The sequence below is a fragment of the Rutidosis leptorrhynchoides genome, chromosome 3 (assembly GCF_046630445.1).
Source record: "Rutidosis leptorrhynchoides isolate AG116_Rl617_1_P2 chromosome 3, CSIRO_AGI_Rlap_v1, whole genome shotgun sequence".
Taxonomy (NCBI): domain Eukaryota; kingdom Viridiplantae; phylum Streptophyta; class Magnoliopsida; order Asterales; family Asteraceae; genus Rutidosis; species Rutidosis leptorrhynchoides.
This window is the reverse complement of record NC_092335.1, coordinates 640,600,973-640,623,785: the sequence shown is the minus strand read 5'-3', so window position 1 is coordinate 640,623,785 and position 22,813 is coordinate 640,600,973. Positions and strand designations below refer to the sequence as shown.

The window sequence follows — 22,813 nt, the reverse complement described above, 5'->3', positions numbered from 1 at the left end:
AATATACTGATATTAGTTTATATATTTATTTCCAACAATTAAATCATATATTATTTCAAATAAAATTATATATCTATTTACAAATTAGTTGTTCGTGAATCGTCAAAAGTGGTCGAGGTTAAATGCATTCATGAAAACAGTTCAAAAACCTTGAGACTCAACATTACAGACTTTGTTTATCGTGTCGAAATCATATAAAGATTAAGTTTAAATTTGGTCGGAAATTTCCAGGTCGTCACAACCTCAAAAATGTTTCCGGTATTGTCTCAATCTCGATCAGAATCTCTTAAGAACAATCTTGTTCCAAAAAAGATAGAAGTCTTTGTTTGGAGAGTCTTAAAAAAAAGAATCTCGGTGCGTGTTGAACTTGATAATCGTGGCATTGATTTGCATAGCACTCGGTGTCCCGTTTGTGACGAAGATGTTGAATCGGTAGATCACTTTCTTATATCGTGTAAATTTTCTTCGGAAGTTTGATCTCGCTTCTATAATTGGTGGAGTGTTGATTTTTTCGCCAAATCAAAATGCTAATCAAATGCTTCGTGGAACTACATCTACTACAATCACGCCGCTTGGATCCAAGATTTGCCAAGCGGTTCAATGGGTATGTGTTTACTCTCTTTGGAAAAATAGGGATTCGAAGGTTTTTAAAAATAAAAGCTCGTGCGTCCCGGTGTTGATCAATGATATTCAAGTAAAGTCGTTCGATGGGATATCAAGAAAGCTCAAAGGAAAATATATCGATTGGCAATCTTGGCTAACAAATCCTTCGTTGTATTTCAATATTTAACTTCGTGTCTTTCTTTTGGGTTGCTTCCTCAGCTCCCATTGTAGTGCTCGTGTATTCATTCTTGGGCTATCCTACTGTGGCCTATGTGTTTGTACATGTTTATAGAGTAATATAAATATGCTTGCTTTTGAAAAAAAAAAAAAAAATTTAAAAAAAAAAAAATATTAACTTCCTAAAACCAGGGTCAAAATACGATACAACAAAACTTTAGGGGTCAAAACCTAAAAACAAATTTGGGGAAGATATCATATCCAGTTATCCATTACAAAAACACCATCTTCACCATCACCAATCACCAACAAAAATTCATATCAACAAAAAATTTGCAGCAGACTGAAACAAACCCTCATCAGAAAATGGCCAGTGCCACAACAACATGGAGCATGTCTTCTCTAAAATCATCACTTCCTTCAATTTCCACTTCAAGTCCCTCTTCTTCAGTCCGTTGTTCATTTCGTCCCCCAACTTTCGCCCATAAGAAACCCACCATTTCAAAACCGGTTTTTGGGTCTTTTCTTGGTCTTAAACCTCTTAACCCACTTCCAAGTCTCACTTCTTCAGGTAAAGATTCAAACTTTTTGTTTGAATGTTGTGTTTTTAGCTGTGATTTTTGTTATTGATTATGAAATTTATGTAAAGTTATGAACTTGGTTGATTTTGTTAAAGTAGGTTGCTGATTACATGAATTCTGTAAATTTGTTGAGTTTGAAATAGGACATTGTAGTAAGAAGAAATTATTACTGGATGTTTTAGGTTTGTTGCAAGCAAGATACCGGCAACCATTTTTTATGAACCTTGCCCTAAAAAGATTTCACCTTTTTGACTTTAGGGTAGGTGTATGAATGGCGTTTCAAATTCGATGTTGCAATGGGTATTTTTGTGCTTTAGATAGACTTCCTAACACGTTAAATAACCTAAATATATAAGAGATATAAATGTTTTTAGATCTTTTGTGTGATTGTGCGTCACCGTTGTTTTTTGAAGCAAGGAATACTAGTTAGTTTTATGAGGAAATTTTGGAATGAAAGCTTTGAGACATGACTTTAGGGGCTATCCCCAAGATGTGTACATATGGACAGTGGTGGATCCAGAAATTTTTCTCGAAGAGTGCAAAACCTTATACATTTGGAAAAAGCCAAAAAACAGGGGCAGAACTTCAAATTTTAACATATACATACACTAAACGTCGAACTTTAACATATAATTACACTAAAAATAGTTCGATCGTCGGGGGCGGCCGACCCCAGCTGCCCTCTCTTAGCACCGCCTATGCCTAGGGAGGTTAGAACTTGAGGCCTCTTATGAGACATGACGCCTTACCACTAGGCCACCTAAGTGATGGTTGAAGTTTAGAATAGTATCCGACCAAATGCCAAAAGTTGTAGCATCAAATTGTTATAACTATGATGGGATATTAGGAACTGTAAATGTTGAAACATAACAAGAAAGGATATGTTAAAAACTAATGAGACTAATAGACTATATAGCATACATGCACACGACCTTTAACGAGCAAACATAACAAAACCTTAAATATTAAATATATGTCACGTTGTAATAGCTTAATCTTTGGTGTTATGTGCATTGTTTAGTGGAGTAATTAGTAATGCTTTATGTTCTAATAGCTTAGTTTTACATGTGCCATTAATTGTTCTATTTCCTCTAAACAAGTGAAAACCGAGGTTTCATATGTATGATTAATGATGGCTTGTATAACCAGTATAGAACGCAAAATTGGCGCTTTTGACTGGTTGGGTTGACCTGCCAAACACGAATCGCTTCATCTTGTTATTTATAAAATACGACTCAGTTTGACTCGTTACGTAACTCTGAACAATACTATCAGCAAAGATGAATGCTTTATGTACCCTTCCATGACTTTATAATTACATTAATCTTGTTGGTTTCTTTCAGAAAATAACGATTACGAGCATAACTTCACCATTATCGACAACGGTGGCCGTGTCTCTGCAATGAGACACGGAAGGCGGGTCCCAAAGCTGAACCGGCCACCAGACCAACGTAAAGCACTCCTTCGTGGCCTAACCACTCAACTTTTGAAACATGGAAGGATCAAAACCACGCGAGCACGGGCCAGTGCGGTTAGAAAGTATGTTGACAAAATGATCACTTTGGCTAAAGAAGGTTCACTTCACAAGCGACGACAAGCTCTTGGATTCATTTACGAAAAGCAGATCGTGCATGCGTTGTTTGCTGAAGTTCCTGAAAGGTACGGTGAAAGGAACGGAGGGTACACAAGAATTATAAGAACTTTACCCAGGAGAGGGGATAATGCACCCATGGCATACATTGAGCTCGTTTAGTATAAAATGTTTTATGTCTTGTTTTTATGTAAGTTTACCGTTTACACTCGTTTTGATGTTCTGTATCGGTGCATAATACAGTTTTGAATGTGTTGTTATGGTCGGTTTGTAAGCAGCTGCCAGGTGATTTAGGATATCAATGTTGATTATTGTTAACCTATCTGGTTTGACCATTTGTCTTGGTATTTATACTGTTGGGTTATTTTTAATTTTCAAGCATTTAAATATAAAGCTTAGTTTAGTTAGTGTGTTGTAGTAGATTGCTTTTTCTACAGAAGTGGCAAAATGGGCGGGTATGGCAGGTTGTTTGGGTTGAAACAAGTACCGTATTAGTATGAATTGAGTGTTGTTTCACTGCAACACTTTGTATCCATTTTCATATAACACGTTGAGATCAAACATAAGTTAAATTCTCACATTCATTAGCATTGAGTTGACACTCTTGATTACCATTTTCACATAACATGAATTGAGTGATCTTGATTACTAAATGGATAAAATGTCAACGTTTACTAAGGTTACATGAAAGACCTTATGATCAACCTAAACGAAAAACTTGAAAGTCTGATATCTTGGAACAATTACTCCAAATAAGATACACACCATGTTTCCTTGGTAGTTTCATTCTAATCTTGTAAGTCGGACCCACTTACTAACAATCAGAAGTAAAATAAGGATCGGCAAATTGAACGCAAACAGCATGCATAAAAAAATATGCAATTGATATCTAATTGCTTCTTCCAGCAGCTCCAGGCATTAAATTTGCAATAGATGGAACACCTTGGTTCCTCATCTCTTCTTGTGCTTTTCTAATTTCTTCTGGATCTGTTTCCAACGCAACCAGTAAAAACGAGTATCATATCAACAATTATTGATTCAAAGAACGAAAGAATAATACATGAGACCACCACATCATAATAATAACTTTAATCAAAGATAAAGAAATACGGAGTATAAAATAAGAAATAGTAACAAAATTATATATAAAAAGTTTACCCATGTTCTCTACTAGTTTGGGCATCAAGAAAACCACCACTACCATAAATCCAATCATGAGACCCATTGGACTTTTCACTATAGACATTACGTTAAACGGTTCCCTTATCTGCAACAACCAAAAATTACTTCAATCAATTAGCACGTACAAAATCATATGTTAAAAAAATGGATTTTATCATATATACCCTTCCTAAACTTAATAATCACATATTTACTCACTTAAACATGATTATATCATATATGCCCATGCTAAACCTTTATATATAACATATTTACCCACTTAAAAAGAATAATGTATATGTTCATTTTAAACACTTATATCCATCATATAAACCTAGTCATTATATCATCAAAATATCAATCTACTAATTTTACTTTTATAAAGTAAACTAAATCAACAAACATTTGATAAAATTGACATCGTGTACTACAAATTAACAAGTTTCGTAAAAATTTTAGTCACACTTACTGTATACAGCAACGCAAACATGTTGTGTACCATTACTAGACGGACTCCAACAATTCGAAGCTCTCTGAATCAATTATTGTTTATGAACGGCTATATACGATGTCTATTTTATCAAATACTTTTGAAAAGCAAACTAGATTATACTATAACTAAGATCACGAATACCATCAGAGTAAGTGCATGGATGTGCCAAGCACTACATAACACATAATATGGTGTAGTTTATTTGCACAGCACCTCACACATCAAAACAATAAAACAACTAAATAGTAGCACACATCTGATTAATTTGTGCGCCAGGTAACAGTCTGCAGCAGATACGCAAATGGGTAAGACTTGGATCATTGGTTGCAGCTATTGCCAACAGCTCGAAGCTCGAAGGGTAGTTGTAGAGGATGCAACAAAGAGATTTTCATTGTAAAAGTAAATTAGTAGATTGCTATTTTGATGATATAACAAATGGGTATAAGTGGGTAAATATGTTATTATTAAGCTTAACAAAGGTATATATGATAAAACTCCTTAAAAAGAAATCATTAAGTTACTCATGAAGTACTTACTAATCACACAAAAAACATTACCTCGTAATATTGTTCTTCTCTCAAAGGCTCCAAGACAAGCTCACTTAGACCTCTTCGGTTCTCTGTCAGCGCCGCCTGAACCTTACCCGGGTTTCTGGCACTCACATCCACACGAACCTGGATTTATATATATAAATTAAAAAATATAAAAATAAAATAAAATTTTAGGAATAAATGTGTCTAATTTTGATAAAAGAAAAAGGAGGAGAGAAAAACTGACGGGCGAAAACAAGTAACCGATGGCATCAACTTCGATAAGATGAGTTCCAGCTGGGACATTGTGGCTGGGAGTGTTTTAGTGAAGGAAATTGTACAGTGATAAATGATAGATTATCATCCTCACTGATGCAATCCAAATATTATTATTATTATTATTATTATTATAGATATAATAATAATGTTCTACGAGTAAAAATTTAAGAAAGGAAATAAACAGTTAAACTGGTAGGATACAATGAGAAGTAACCATCAGGCTTAAGAAAGGTAACTTGCTGACCACCATTCAAAATTACTTTGACATTGTTAGCCTTAACTGGCAGACCAAACCCTTTTGCACCAAAACCTAAAATATCAAATTTTAACCAAAACTTGCATTTAATTAAATTATTACATAATATCAATTGAAATAGCTCACTCTACAAATAAATAGTGTAACGTTTTAAAAGCTCCACAATAACAATTACATACCAGGAATTTTCACTCTACCGTTAATAGTGTAAGCACCTCCATTCCTATAAATCAACAAAGAAATAAATAAAATGAAAACAGCTCAAGTCAACAATATTGAAAACTTATTATCTACATAACATGTGCAGAAAAACACAACAATGTTTTAGGTTTAACAAAAACAAAATAATTGAACCAGAGCAAAATTCAATAAGTAAGGTTATGGTTTTTTGATTCACTGAAACTTCTGGTTCGGTTTAAGTTCGCTTCAAAAACCTAACCGAATTAACCAATAACTACATATTCATTTAACCTTAAACAAGTTTCTACAACATTAGCTTCAGGTGGTTCATCTATATACATTGAAAAGTCTACCTTCCAACTAGTTAACTTATTAATAAATTATAAATGTGAAACAACAACAACAACAACAATACCCAATTCCACTAAGGTGGAGTATGGGGGACGTTAGATGTAGATAGTCCTTTCCTCTACCCTAAAGTAAAAGGGAAGTCATTCCTCCACCCACGGATACCTAACGGTCCCCAGGTAGAGGAAGTCGTCCCTCCCTATTCTGTAGAGCAGAGAGGCTGCTTCCTAGGGACCTCCGACCAGAAAGAACCATGAATTCCGATATGTGAAGTAAAAATATACAAGTAAAGTTGATAATAAATGTGAAAATGTTCTAAAATTATGTTTGTTGGACTAAACTAAAATATGTGGATACAATATGCAGAAATGGTGTTTGTAGTGTCACCATAATTAATTTTTTGTACAAACTTTTAACAAGATTTTGTCATTTTGAAATAGATTAGTAAATTCATACTTAACACAGTTTTAGCATGAGTTATAAGGTTAAGACTTCAAAGTATCACCATCTGTCAACTAATCTACATAATTTTAAAACTTACCATCATTGTGGTAGTTAAATGGTTACCTATGCAGTTATGCTACTATTTATGTTTATGCTAATGTTAAAAAAATGAGATAAAAAATAAAATCCATGATACACTTTACCTTATAGCATAAACCAATCTATATGTAAATTCTACAATCTAGGTGTAGCAAATAATAATTGTAACATGCATAAAGGGAATGCACGATTGTGGGAGTGCTAATCCTGTAGTACGTGAAGATTGGTTTAAAACAAATAAGATCAACAACTGCATGAATAGGCACATGAAAAATAACTACACGTATTATAAGGCAATTGTACCAAAAACTGACCAAGGATACACAAATTAGTAAACTTGTATATCATTTACCAACCCAGAAGGATATGAAACTGCAACTGCTGTTCAATTCAGATAACTTATTGTACAGAATTTTAACATACAACCATTAAATAATACATGACCTGATCTGCTCAGATGACATACATTCATAACTCAAGCATCGAGTAATAATAGTAAATAAGTATAAGAAAAACCTCATGATTAGAAATTAATCATTCACCTTATAAGCAGGATACAATGATCAATCTATACATACTCAGATCTTCTTCAACTAATATTAACAAACAAATTAACAAGCTTAACAATCATCTAAACGATGCTATCGATAATTCAAAACTCAATCAAAATTCACAATTATAATACAATTCATGACATAAACCCTAAGTTGTCTATACACCCCAAATCTGAATTAAAGATCAAATTAACACAAACAGACTTAACTAATAGCTAACGAACAGTTGTTACATCAAAAGCGACGATTGAACCAAAAACTCGAATATTTACTCAGAAGGTCATCTGATTTAGCAACGACTGAAAAAAACTAGGGTTTGAAACATGAATAAGCAGGTGAAAGAAAAATAAACGTACACAGATGCGCGTGCGAATGAAGAACATGTGAAAATAGATACAAAACATAATTGTATGAGAACTAATAGCAGTGATGATGATAATAAATTTAATCGGGATCTATGGAGAACAGCCATTGAAGATGGCGGAGGTACCACGGGGTTGGGTTCAGGAAAAAGTTGTTTTTGCTTCTCAATCTTCAGAATCTAAATTCACTTCACCCATTAATATTAACTAGTGTACGAACCCTCGCTTCGCGCCGGGGGTTCGGTTTTCAATGTATTTTGTTGCGTTTAGTTTGTAAAATTATTTCGTGGCTAACGATGATGTCGTTGAAGCGCAACTCGAGTCGAACTAAAAAGTATAACCCGTAAAAGATTTAAATGTTATTTTAAGTTAACAATATATGTGCATCTCCGCGTTTCGCTATGAAATTGCCGACTTTTAAAAATTTAACGCAAAATCAACGTGTATGAAACGTACCCCAAATATTTAGCGTTTTTTAAAATGCGTCCGTTTTGCGTATAGCTAGTGACATTGTGTTCCTAAAATTATTTCGAGTTTAACGATGGCGTCAGAAAAATTTGACTCGTTGCGAGCGAGAAGATATGGCCCGTTGAATATTTGAGTGGAGTTTATTTAAGATTTTTTATGAAAATGGTAATTTGACACTTTTATCCCCCTGTATGAGGGGCCGATTTGATTTTTCAAAGAAAGTGTGGGGGGTTTTGTTGTGCAAATGAAATTTAGTTAAGTTAAAAAAAAAATATGAAAAGTCAAAAATGCCCTTGAGCACTATTCATTACCCCTCTCTCTTTTAGATATAGCTAGTGTTCGAACCCTCGCTTCGCGCCGGGTGTTCGATATTCAATGTATTTTATTGCGTTTAGTTTAGTTTGTAAAATTATTTCGTGGCTAACGATGATGTCGTTGAAGCGCAACTCGAGTCGAACTAAAATGTATAACCCGTGAAAGATTTAAATGTTATTTTAAATTAACAATATGTGTGCATCTCTGCGTTTCGCTATGGAATTTTCGATTTTTAAAAATTTAACGCAAAATAAACGTGTATGAAAAGTACCCCAAATATTTAGCGTTTTTTAAAAAGCGTCCGTTTTGCGTATAGCTAGTGACATTGTGTTCCTAAAATTATTTCGGGTTTAACGATGGTGTCGGAAAAATTTGACTCGATGCGAGCGAGAAGATATGACCCGTTGAATATTTGAGTGGAGTTTACTTAAGATTTTTTATGAAAATAATAATTTGACAGTTTATACCCCTGTATGAGGGGGCGATTTGTGCAAATAAAAGTGTAGGGGGCTTTGTTGTGCAAATGAAATTTTGTTAAGTATTTAAAAAAAAAATTGGGAAAGTCGAAAATACCCCTACTATTCATTTGGACTCTCTCTTTTAGATATAGGTATAATATAATATCTATCTATCTATCTACATAACTAAATCGGTAACATAAATTCACGTGGCGCAACCACGTTCATCCTTAGCTAATCCTTTTTTCTTCTAATTTTAGATTATTTTAACTAATTATAAGATAATGACACGTGTCCCCTTAAACACCGGATTAAATCAAAATTACGTTTCAATCACGTTCACATTCTTTCTGTCTCTCAAAAATTGAAAACCCTAGAAAACCACCATCACCATCGATATCATCTGATCATCTCCGTACCATCGTCAAGATCTTAGGGCTTCGATTAGGGCAGTGATTTCTGCATACCATCGTCAGCTGCATAATATTGAGAAATTAGGGCTTCGATTACTGTCAAGAAGATGGTTTCATATTACCAGTTACGTTTTCATCGTCAATCGAATGATCCGGTTATCATTATTCTTTCGATTTCAGCAAACCTTATCAGTTTTTCTTTCGATGATTTCGGATCAGGTATGTAATTTTCAAAAATATTATTATCTTGAATCGTGAATTGTGGAATTTGTTTTATGATTTTTTATTGATTTTATATTAATTTCGTTTTCAGTAGACCCTAATTCTGTAATATTTTATTTAAACCCTAATTACGCGATTAAGAAATCGTACAGTGATTAGTGTTACTATTTTTCACCCTTCGGTTCATGGTGTGAGGTCATTGGATATAAGCTCTTTGGTGTGGAGCTATTCAGGAACACTTTTTTTATCACCCATTCATTGTTAGATATCAAGATGGAACGGGTTTTTATTATCATAAAAATTAAATCGTTCCGGTTTGAAATCACACAGAAGAATTCACTGGTGTCGGGTAAATTTTCAACAATTTAAATATCATTAGTATTTAACAGCTCGTGATCCATGGTTTTCAAATGTCATACACAGGGTTTTACCATGATTTTTAAATATCATTGGTCCACCCAGATACAATATTTTTTTTAAACTATATCCTTCTTTTGCACTGACATCGACTTCGTGATATCATTGGTTTACTTCAGTCACAAAAATGATAGTGCCTAATGATTTATGTCAAACGGGTAATAAGAGCATAGTTATAAGGGAAATGGGTTAAACTAATTAAAGCGTCATGAAGTCTACTAAGTCAAATTTAACCCATATTAAAATGACCCATTTTAAACCATTACCCATTTAAGAACTTAATGGTCTGATCCAATTATATTTTATTTCAACACAATTGGAGTTTGTATTCTTAATACATTAAAAAAGCTCTATTTGAATTGGTTCATGGACATTTAGTTGGGATAAGAAGTATATGCTAATATGTTTGTTACTTTCAAACTAAACTCGCCTATAATTATATCTATATCTAATATGAGTATTGAACGATTAATGAAATTTATGTAATAATACCAATAATAAGTTTGATTATGGAGTACTGTTTCTTGTCATAGTTATCTGTTGTGCGCTAAGCTCTGATGGATATTATTCGACAATGGCGACTCAAACTAAAACCATATTATGCAACTTTTGTTTAAGTTAACTCATACTTCATTATAGTTAACAAAGACACTATTGTTTTAAGTTGGAGTTGCAATATCACATTTCTAAACTGTAATTACTCTTAAACAACTTATGCAATTATTTGAAGGCTTTATTTTCATCCCATTGAAAACAGGATTATGTAGGGATTTCATGTAAATTCATTTTTCTTAGTTATTCGTCTAAAGAGTTTTGTTGCCTAACGAAGTAAACGGGCTAATATTGGAAGGTCTGACCCCTTTTTTAATTTATAGATGTGGTAAATTTGACCCATTTGTTTAGTGGTGTTGATTTGGGACAAACAATGTCTACACAATTTAGCATAGATATATTGATATAATCCCTTCAAGTAGAAATAGTCCTATAATCTGACTATTTTGATCATACTCACTTTTTCATTTTGCAGTTGGTTTCTTTTGAAATAGGTGGAAATAAGTGAAACAAATGACGGTTTCGAGACTAACGGTGTGAGTCAACTCAAGAAGCGCAAACCACTCCAGTCTCCATCAGGTCAGCCTCATAAAAAGCAGGAGGTCCCTTAGTCACTCGATGATTAAGATTCTAATCTACTTTGTCGAGGGAAACGGGATGTCTTGGTACACTATTACTTTATAATAAGTTTGTCTTATCTTTTTTGGTTTTTTATTGAATTCAGAGTCTTAGTTGCATTATTAGACTATCATGCTCAAATTTGCTTTAAATAATTGGTTACTATACAAATGTTGATATAATTTGAAATTCTTGGTTAATTCGGTTTAATATTTTGCCCTGTTCAATATCGTTTAAATATATGCATTGTTCTATTTTAGATAATCTCATTTTGTTCAAATACATACTGAATTAAATTTTACATGGTTACTTATCGTTATTTACATTTTAAATACATACTTATCGTTTAATTAGGTTTTGTCAGTCATCTTATTTTTAGATATTGAGAATTGTTACTTTAGGCTTGAGCATTGGAAGTTATTGTTTTTTCCTTTAATATTCGTACTTTTAATGATAAATGGAGCTTCTAATAATTGATATCAAGCTTTGTTTTGGCACAATGGCCATTTTGACCTATTTACTATAATTTTAGTTTAGTTGTGATACATGACCCCTGTTGGTAGAATGGTATAAAAGATTGTGAATATCAATTAAGTTACTACTAATGTGACACTTTTAGTCACTCTTTTAAGCATTATTTGAATTAAATTTGAATATAAGCTTTAAATGGAGACATGTAGATGTTTGACTATTGCCATTCAATGGTCAATATTTGAGTTATATTTGCAAACCCGAGTCTTATTATTTTGAAGACATTAAAAGAATGGTAAAGTTGCTTAACACAATATCTGTCCTTACTAACATATTAACACAAGTTCCATTATTTACATGCTATTGTCACTTTTGATGCTTCATCATATATTTATTTGGACGTGACAATATTGATCCATTTATATAAATGGGTCCTTTAATGGGTTATTTAGAAAATATATCTTCCGTGTTTGTAAACATGATAGTATGGTTTAGTGTCTCTTTTGTGATGTGTGATACTTTTTGATTATACATCATAAGTAGTAGATTAGTAAATTATTTGTTTATTTGAAAATCCTTACACATATGTTTTCATATGAAGATTCATATAATATAATGGATCAAGTAGTAGTAATATTGAGAGCGGAGATGATGATCACAACAAGGTTTTATTTTTGTACTTGAAAATTGACCTTGAAAAGTTATTGATAGATTTTTATCAACTTATTAATGTATTTACAGAGTTTTTTGTAAATACAGGGGTCTTTTAGTTCGATAATGAATGTTCGTAAATAATGTTCGATAATGAATGTCCGTAAAGAATTTAGTAGTGACTCATTATAATAGAATTTAGTACCGAATTGTCTTAATCTTTTTTAATAAACTGGAAATTTGATAGGTATATTGACTAATTAGATTCTATAATTATGCATCTACTGTTACCAGTTTTGATCATTTGATAAAAGTCATCCTAGAATTTATAGTCTTTACTGAAATATGTGGTGATATTGGTGATGCATTAGCAATCATAACATGTTGCGAGTGTACAAGTTCACGCCAACATCTTCTGTAAGAATTCTGTCATATTTGCCATTTTAACACATACAGAGTATGAATTTTAAAGATGGTTTTGGGCTCTTGGATCCAAATTAATTAACTGATGTAAAATTATTAAGGTTACAATTTGAAATGTTGTTATGTTATGTGGTAGTAGTAAGCTACACATTTTGGTGATATATGATCGTGTCTTGGGTTGTGGAAACAGTCGGGTCAAAAGTGTCAAAACAGTTGGTAACGTAATTGGATCAAAACACCCACCTTTATTTAATAGTAACGTAAAAACTAAGATATTGTGTGTGTGTGTGTATATGTTTGAAATATCTGATATATTGTTGTTAGCTATTATTTGATGAGAATTTATTAATAGTGCATGTTCAAAAATGTTTGATGGAGGAATGTATGCTGGTCCAGTTGCTTGGTTTGGATGAGGAAAAAGTGAGTTTGCTGTTGGAATTAGGCCAGCCTTGGTTCAAAAGGTCTGTCATTTTTTCACTTCATTAATAACTTTCTGGTTGAATCAGGCTCTTCCATTTTACATCTCCTATTATAATTAACTTTTTCACATAACTTTCTTTTCCTTTAGTAATCATATTTACTTTATTGTGCATTAATGATGAAATTTACTATCGTATATGAATAAGGAGTTGGAGCACTAATCTATGCTGGAACTGGGATAGTACTAGGAAGTAGTTTCTCACAAGTGTGTGATGAAATGGAACTTAAGACATTTTAGGTACCTTCGAGTTTTGCGAAATGGATGGTTTTGATAACGGGTCAGAGGCTCAACTTGCAGGACCAGATTAGTTGCGTAGACCAACCAATCATCTCCTGATGCCTGTCTTAAAATCTTTGGTTGAATATGCAGATGCAAATGCAGAAGCATATGTCAAGTTAGTCAAGTATGATTTGTTTTTGAAGGAATAGTTGTTTGTAATATCATTTTTTTGTTGTTGCAGCAATTATAGCTTTCAAAGGTGAGGAACAACATGATAGAATGCAATTATTGCTATTTGATCGATTTGATTAAACCCTACATTGCGCTTTGATCGATTCCATTATACCCTCATTTTTATGTTAACCTTAAAATTCTAATTCATCTTCAACCATGACGACTTTAGGTATATATTTCCGTTTATGCTTCTTTTACGTTCTTTTATTGCTAAAAGGCTTCTGATTCCTTTTATTCATTTATGACCTTTAATTTCATTGTATCTGCCTTTGATTTCGTTTCTTCTGCCTTCGTTCTTCTATATTTAATTGTATAAGTATGTAACCCAACATATCTTTACCCAACATATCTTTACCCAACATATCTTTACTAAAACTTTTGATGTAACTATACTGTGATTATGGAACTGTAACTACAAACATGTATTTAAAAAAAAAATCTTATTCCTATAGGTGGCATTCTATGTATGAACTATAGGTGACAATTTATAATGTGTGTTGTTCACAAAAACATATTTTATTAATTCAACCACAACAGTATTATTGCCACTTTTCCTATAATAACGTTATTTCATATATAAGTTTAAAAACCAACAATGTTTGTGGATGAGTCCTCGTGCAATGCACGGGCTCATAAATCTAGTTAATTAATATATATAATAAGTCAAATCAAATGGAGCAGCATACAACAACAACTAATTTTCGATTTTGAAATAAAAAGTTGATAAAAATACTCTTAATAATAAAATAAAGACATTATTAAAACAACAAAATTTTGTAGCTAGTGGTGAGATAGTAGCCCGAACATGATTCTCGATGTACGTAAATACAATATTAAATAAAAATAAGTATCATAGTGGTATTTAAACATGCACAACAATTCACATGTGTAATATCTAAAAGTGCAAAATTCACCTTTAAAATAGTAAAATGTCATTTTCGAAATCTAAACTACTTCAAACGGGTAAAAGCCTTAAGATAACTCTAACATGACCTAACGAGCAAGACTCTCTGAAAATATCTTATTATTCAAAGTCGTCTAAATGTCAAAAATGATATTTTACTTATTTTAATGTTCATTTTGAACGTTTAAATTTCTATCATATTATTATTTTTGTTTACGCATTAACTAACATGATATATATAATTTTAAGGGTTATTATTTCACTCACATTGTAATTATGTATAATGCATATAATTTTGAATCTAATGTCACTTCACTAAACACATATTTTAACTCATTAGTATGTGCCGCCCAATGGAGTAGCATTTGACGGTGAGTAATTTTCTTTTTCAGATTGTGCTGAAATTCTCAAGTTTAGCCTAAAATGGCCCAACGAACTCTCTGAAACTGTTTAGCTATTCAAAGTCGTCTAGATTCTAAAATTGATATTTAACTCATTTTAATGTTCATTTTGAACATTTTTTAATTTCAATTATATATATATATTTTTTTTTGTACGCTTGACTTAGCAATTAGCATAATATATATAGTTCTAAGGTATATTATTTCACTCACTTTGCAATTATGTATAACACATATAATATTAAATCTAATGTCACTTCAATAAACACACATTTTAACTCATTAATATGTGCTACCAAATGAAGTTGCATTTGACGGCGAGTAAATTTCAATTTTAGATTGTACTGAAATTCTCAGTGTCACCCTAAAACTGTCCAACGAGCAAGACTCTATGAAAGAATCTTGCAATTCGAGGTCATCTAGATGCCGAAGATGATGTTTTAATCATTTTAATATTCTTTTTGAACATTTTGAATTTCTATCATAATAATATTTTTGTGTACACACGACTTAGCATGGTATATATAGTTTTATGTTCTATTAGTTCACTAACATTGTAATTATGTATGACACACATAGTTTTGAATCTAATGTTATTTCGTTAAACATACATTTTAACTCATTAATATGTACCTCCAAATAGAGTCGTATTTGGCGGTGAGTAATTTTCGGTTTCTGATTGTGCTGAAATTATCAAGATTACCCTAAAAGAACTCAACAGGCAAAACCCTCTGAAAGTCTCCTTCCATTCGAGGTCGTCTTGATCTCGAAAATGATGTTTTAATCATTTTTAAAGTTCAAACATGTCAGTGGGGTAGGGATTAAGTGAATGTAAGGATACATGTGTGTTAGTAGTTCTTTGCTAACCAGTTATCTACTAAGCTTTTGTTGTGACGACCCGGGAATTTCGACCAAATTTAAACTTAAATTTTATATATGTTTCGACACGATAAGCAAAGTATGTAATATTAAGTCTCGAAATTTTTGAACTGATTTATGAAATCATTTGACCTTGACTATTACCGACGATTCACGAACCTTTGAATTGTAAAAACAAATGTATATATATAAATGATTATATATGTAAATAACTTTATATAATAAATTAGATATATTAAGGAACTATTTTGTGATTAAAGGTAACTTAAAACAACTAAAACTTGTTATTTTAAATATATAGAGTATATTGAATATAAATGATTTTGAATATAGTTTGTCAACGTTAACAAAGTATTTAATGTATAATGTTATACTCTGAGATTATTTGTTCAATATATAATTAATACATTTATTTACTAGACATTTACAACATAATTAAATGTGTAGTAGTTGAAGTATTTAGATATATATATATATACACATATATAAATGATTGGAGTACATAATTATTGGTTGGATGTATATTGATACATATATATATAAATATTAAATATTAAATGTATGTTATTTTATATGATAATATATAACTAATATATTGTAATATTAATATATGTAATTACAAGTTAAGATATAATTATTAGATTGATATTTTTATTATTACTTTCATTAAAATATAAATATTAACATCAGTATTAATATCAGTATTATTAATATTATTATTATTAGTATTGTTATAATTATAGTTAAAAGGTTATGAATATCAAAATAAAGATGCTAAATATAAATATAAGAATTAATAAGACTATAATTTTAGTTATTATTATGATTAATATTATTATTATTACTAAAAATTATCATTTTTAAATATCATTATCATTGATATCATTCTTAGTATTAGTATTATTTCGATTAATAGTATTATTATTAATTATTATTATTATTATTATCATTGTTAATAATAATAATAATAATAATAATAATATTATTATTATTATTATTATTATTATTATTAGTATTATTATTATTATTATTATTATTATTATTATTATTATTAGTTATGATTATTAAAAATAAAAATATTTATAAGTTTATATTTATTAATTAATTATTAACCGTAAATATAAATTGGGATATCACGAGTATAATCTGTACAATAACCCCATCAGATATATTTTTCTTCCTTTCTCCTGTCTTCTTGTTCTTTTCCGAGAATTAAGTGTTGACATCCACACTTATCAAGCAAACCAAACCACTAAGTATTATAAAACATAGATATATGCATTGCTTGAATGTTGACAAGAAGATCTTTCAATTTGTTACTTTAAAAACAATACACAACCCCACCACTATCACAAGCACTCCTCTATTTTCTGTTATCCATCGATATATATCCCTATAACTATATATCTATATATACAAATACATATAGAATATAGATTGGAGAGATAATTCAATCACCTTTATTTTTTTTGTTAAACATCTTTTATCACCACTTTCATATAACCATCAAACTCAAAACCATCGAGAACCATCAACCACCGAGAACCGCCTTCATCCGCCACCCTCTTCTCCTTCTCCACTCTATCACCACCCTGCACCACCTTTACCAACCGAACCACCATAACTATCAAACAGTTGCAGCTCGTTTCCTGTTCCAACTTAACGCTAATACCAAATCAAACATCCATGATTAAACCATTACAACCGTCTCACTACAAACAATCATCAAAACAAAATTTCCAATTATATAAAATCTCACACACTTTACACACACATATTCAGATTTATTCAGTGAGATTTATACTTATATATACACGCATATCTATATCTATAATCTAAAATTATAGATACATAATCACATGTATATATACACATCTAATTTCTACTTCATTCAATTTACAAACAAATACTACCTGCTGCTATATATATTTTATGACAACCCGGAAATTTCCGACTAAATTTAAACCTAACTTTTATATGATTCCGACGATTCACGAACAATTTTATGTAAATATATATATATATTAATTAAAAACGTTACGTGTTATAATAATTTCTATTATTTAAACGATTTTAAAATAAACTTTAAAATATAATTGATTTTGAAAAAAACTAAATATTAAATAAATATTTCAAATATATATTTCGAAATGAATATATATATATATATATATATATATATATATATATATATATATATATATATATATATTTCAATGTGGAGAATTAGTAAAAAGAAAATAATACTTATCATGTAGTAAATGTAATAATAATAATAATAATAATGAGACTAAAAAGAATCCTAAAAAAATACATCCTTATGTTGACTAAAAATAAATAAAAATTAAAAAAAAGGGAAAGTATAAACTAGTACATCCTTAGGTTGACTAAAAATAAAATTATAAACTAGTATACATATAGTCAATTTTGGTACATAAAGTATGTATTTTTATATTGAAATTTTAGGCTATAAATACTCATGAATGCAAGCATTAAACTTGCACCATTTCTCACACTTACAAAGTGTTTCTTTCTTTCTCTCCATTATCATCTTTGTTCTTACACTTCATTATTAGTATTCTTAATCAAGAATCAAACCACTAAAGGTAGTTATAAGCCTACTGAATTATAACATAATCAAACCACTAAAGGTAGTTATAAGCCTACTGAATTATAACATAATCAAACCACTAAAGGTAGTTATAAGCCTACTAAATTATAACATATTATTATTTATACATAAAATACTACGACGAAGTCATGAGCGGGTCATTTCAAAACGGGTTTTATGAGCGGGATAGAGCTAAGGAAAGTATGGGTTATAGCTATGGAGGTTATGGGTATTGTTCGTGAGGTCAACCTAGCATTTGTAATGTATGTTACATCTGCGTACTTTTTCATGCAATATTGAGTCACAATATTGATACGTGAGTGATGTTTCCATTTTCAATTATTATTATTATTACTATTGTTATTATCACCAAGGTTATAATCAAGATAACATGCACTATATATGAACCTCAACGCTACTTAAGGCCTAGGGTGATCATTGGTACCACTATGGGACGCTCGTGGATTTCGAATGCCAAACTTAGATTTTGGTCGAGAAATCCTGGGCCAACCGGTAAAAATAGATCATTCAAGTGACTCGGCGGTGGCATAGATGTTTGGGTATGGTGCACAATATCAAACCCGACTTTAGTAATCATACACTCAGTAAGTGAACAACACTTAGTCACTTACACACTTAATAAGTAGTGGACTTATTAAGAACAACTCACTAGTATTCAACACTAACTTACTAAACATGGAAACTTACTAAAAGTGGAAACTTTTCATAGATAGTAACCTTTCTGAAAATGGAATTTCTTTCAGAAAACCATTATCATTGGTATAGTTACCATACTTATGTCTATTAGACAACATCTGATCGTACATTCTATCTCTAGGTTGAGATCCCGGTCACTTATTTCCATTCATTTCAATCCTTTCAAGGAATACTTCAACTGCTATTTAATGTGAGTTTTCATAGTTCCCTTTTTATCTATATTTTTGAGCTGAGAATACATGCGCTACTTTTATAACTGTTTTTATGAAATGAATACAAATACTAAAACTGATTTTTTGTGAGTTTATTTGATTCCCTTTTACTCTTTGCATTTTTGGGCTGAGAATACATGCGCTACTTTTATAACTGTTTTTATGAAATGAATACAAATACTAAAACTGATTTTTCGTGAGTTTATTTGATTCCCTTTTACTCTTTACATTTTTGGGCTGGGAATACATGCACAACTTTTATAACTGTTTTACACGCTAGACACAAGTACCAACTTTAAACTATGCTATACCCGGCTATGTCCGACTAAGTTCCTAACCGACAAGTATAAACACAACTTGTCTTTGGGGCAAACTTTGAACAACTTTTGGATCTGCTTGATCTACTAATTGGTCCCTGCGAGACCAAGCTTATGAATAAATTTTGGATCTACGTGATCTACTAATTGGTCCCTGCGAGACCAAGCTTATGAATAAATTTTGGATCTGCGTGATCTACTAATTGGTCCCTGCTAGACCAAGCTTATGAACAACTTTTGGATCTACGTGATCTACTAATTGGTCCATGTGAGACCAAGCTTATGAATAACTTTTGGATCCGCGTGATCTACTTTTTGGTCCCTGCGAGACCAACTTTATGAACAACTTTTGGATCTGCGAGATCTACTAATTGGTCCCTGCAAGACCAAGCTTATGAACAAAAATCTTGTGGTCTAACACTATTACTGAAATCATTATTTATGACAAATCTATGAACTCACTCAACCTCGTGTTGACACTTTAAAGCATGTTTATTCTCAGGTACTTAAGTATTGCTTCCGCTGTGTATTTACTAATTGAAAGCAATATTTCAACGAGTCACTCATGGATAATTTGAAAGACTTGCATTTGCTAAACTGATGATAATTGCTTGCTATGCTTGGAGTTTTCATCATATATCATATCAACTAAAGATATTTAATGCGTTGTTCATTATATACAATGTAAGTTATCCAATTAATAGACTTTTCTGATTTTGCCCACGTTTCGAACAGCCAAAAGATGTAGCAGAGGGGCAGAATTCGTTTGGTCTCAATATAATTGAGTACTGTTTGGCTCCAATAACCCGGTCCACGTACAAATCCAACTATTACTACGAACCAGAAAATTTTGATGTCTATCAATTTAACCACTTAAAATAAATTTTCGTAATTTTAAGAAATATATATAAGAAGAAGAATAAAAATCTATGTCCTAAAACTAGAATGTCGAGAAATAAGAAAGAAAAAGAAAGCGCGTCGAAAAAGGGCGAAAAAGAAAAGAAAAAGAGCGACTTATAAAATTTTAAAAACACTCGACTAACCCAACCTTATTACTATCACTAACTTAAAATTAAAATTGCAAATTGAGATTACTAATTGGAGTGATAATTGATACATAGGTAAAAGGCGTCGAAAAATAAAAATAAGAAAGTAGCGCGTTGAAACTTAAAAAGGAACTAAAAACTAAAAAATTAAAAGTTGCGTCTAAAAATATTAAAGCTTAAAAGTAAAATTATATCCCAAATAGCAATATCTTAAAAAGGAACTAAAACTTAAAAAGGCGTCGCAAAATTCTAAAGCACTTAGATCTTAGTCTAAAGAAAAAGCACTTAAGGGATTTTACGGCAAAACCTAAAATTCTAGATATAAAAATAACTATGGCAAAAATTATATCTTAAAACTAAATACGAGCAAAAAATACAAAAATTACGCTAAAACAATTAAAAAGATACAAAATATAAAAATATATTAAAAGTTGTAAAAATTACAATTTTTATAAAAATATTATTTTTATATTATTTATTTTATAAAACTATTAATTTTATAAATTAACTAAACTAATTAAACTTAAAATACAAATTAAATAAATAAAACTAAATTAATTATTTAAAATACTAACCCTAATTAGGGTTTTAATTAAATAATAATAATAATAATTATTACACCGTAATTAATGCAGTTGGCAGACTAATCAGACGTGTCAGGTGAGCTCATGCGATCGCATGAGTTCTATGTTACCCGGCCATGCGATCGCATGGGCTAGGGTTTCGGGCCAGACACTGGGCTGCTACAGTACAGGCCGAGAGTTTATTATTATTATTATTTTTTTTTTTGCTGTATTATATTTCTGTTTTATAAATTTATGTAATATATTAATATAAATTAAAAAAAACTTATATTTTTATAAAATAAAGATAAAGAAACTTTTATAGAACTTATAAATTTAACAAACTCTTAAAAATATTTATATTTTTGTTTTTCTTTTTATATTTTTGAATATATTAAAACGTATTTTTACAAAAGTGTATTTTTTTATAAAAGTAAACTAAAAATAAAAATCTTTTTTTTTTATATCTAGCGTTGCGCTTCCGGCTTTTAAGCTAGATTTTTCTCCCCGGCAGCGGCGCCAAAAATACTTGATGTTATGCGAGGTGTATATAAAATAGCTTATATTTTTACAGGAAAAACTATTAAATACGATACAATTTTACACAAGATATTTATTTATTTATAGAATGGATATACTTAAACCTTGCTACAACACTTATAGGCAGTGTACCTAATCGTACAGTAGTGTAGTTTTTAGTAAGTCCAGTTCGTTCCACAGGGAATCTTTTAATCAAAGCTTAACGCTATATTAGTTTTATTTTATAAAAATACAAAAATATATATAAGTAATATTATTATTATAAAGGGGGTTTTTACCGTTTAATGACCGGTTTGTCGATTTTAAAATTTTAGTCGCAGTTAAAACCTAATGTAAAATAATAAAAATAAATATAACTTAATTTAAAGCGTAAAGTAAATAACAATAATGAAATTGCGATAAATAAAAGTGCGATGAAATAAAATACAATAATTAAAAAGTACGATAATTAAAAGTGCAATTAAATACAATAATAATAAATTAAAGTGCGATAATTAGAAGTGCAATTAAATATAAAATAAAGGAAATTAAATATGAAATAAAAGAATTATGCTTATTTAAACTTCCGTAATCATGATGTTTGACGTGTTAATTTTAGTTTTATGCCCATGGGTTAATTGTCCTTTGTCCTGGATTATTTAATATGTCCGTCTAGTTTTGTCCATAACAGTCCATCAGTCATAAATATAAAGTGCGAGTATCCTCGTCAAATTATCCTTATACCCGAAGTTAAATATTCCAACTAATTGGGGACTTAAACTGTAACAAGATTTTAATACTTTGTTTAATAATTACACCAGGTTATCGACTGCGTGTAACCCAAGGTTTTAATACTTTGTTATCAATTATGCCAAGTGCCCTTATACATAATTTCACCCCTGTTTTAATAATTCCATAGACTATTAATCCATTCCCGTGTCCGGTTAAATGAACGATTATTCGTACATATAAATACCCCGCCCATCGTGTCCGATCGAGTGTATATGGTTATTTATAGGGACGTCCAATTGTAAATCTTTATAT

The 22,813-nt window shown here is 30.7% G+C and overlaps 2 protein-coding genes across 2 annotated transcripts; one reads left to right on the top strand and one right to left on the bottom strand.

Moving 5' to 3' along the window:
* The first annotated feature begins 1,058 nt into the window (after nucleotides 1-1,058).
* On the top strand, nucleotides 1,059-3,339 carry LOC139899102 (large ribosomal subunit protein bL17c). The gene is made up of 2 exons (XM_071881917.1): nucleotides 1,059-1,351; nucleotides 2,705-3,339. The coding sequence occupies exons 1-2, from the start codon at nucleotides 1,147-1,149 to the stop codon at nucleotides 3,112-3,114; spliced, it is 615 nt and encodes a 204-aa protein (XP_071738018.1). The 5' UTR covers nucleotides 1,059-1,146; the 3' UTR covers nucleotides 3,115-3,339.
* Nucleotides 3,340-3,574: 235 nt separating this feature from the next.
* On the bottom strand, nucleotides 3,575-7,859 carry LOC139899101 (ER membrane protein complex subunit 7 homolog). The gene is made up of 7 exons (XM_071881916.1): nucleotides 7,653-7,859; nucleotides 5,851-5,894; nucleotides 5,617-5,725; nucleotides 5,384-5,447; nucleotides 5,164-5,280; nucleotides 4,111-4,219; nucleotides 3,575-3,939 (listed from the first exon to the last, which is right to left on the bottom strand). Exons 1-7 carry the CDS (start codon nucleotides 7,766-7,768, stop codon nucleotides 3,842-3,844), a joined length of 657 nt encoding a protein of 218 aa, XP_071738017.1. The 5' UTR covers nucleotides 7,769-7,859; the 3' UTR covers nucleotides 3,575-3,841.
* Between the last annotated feature and the right edge of the window lie 14,954 nt (nucleotides 7,860-22,813).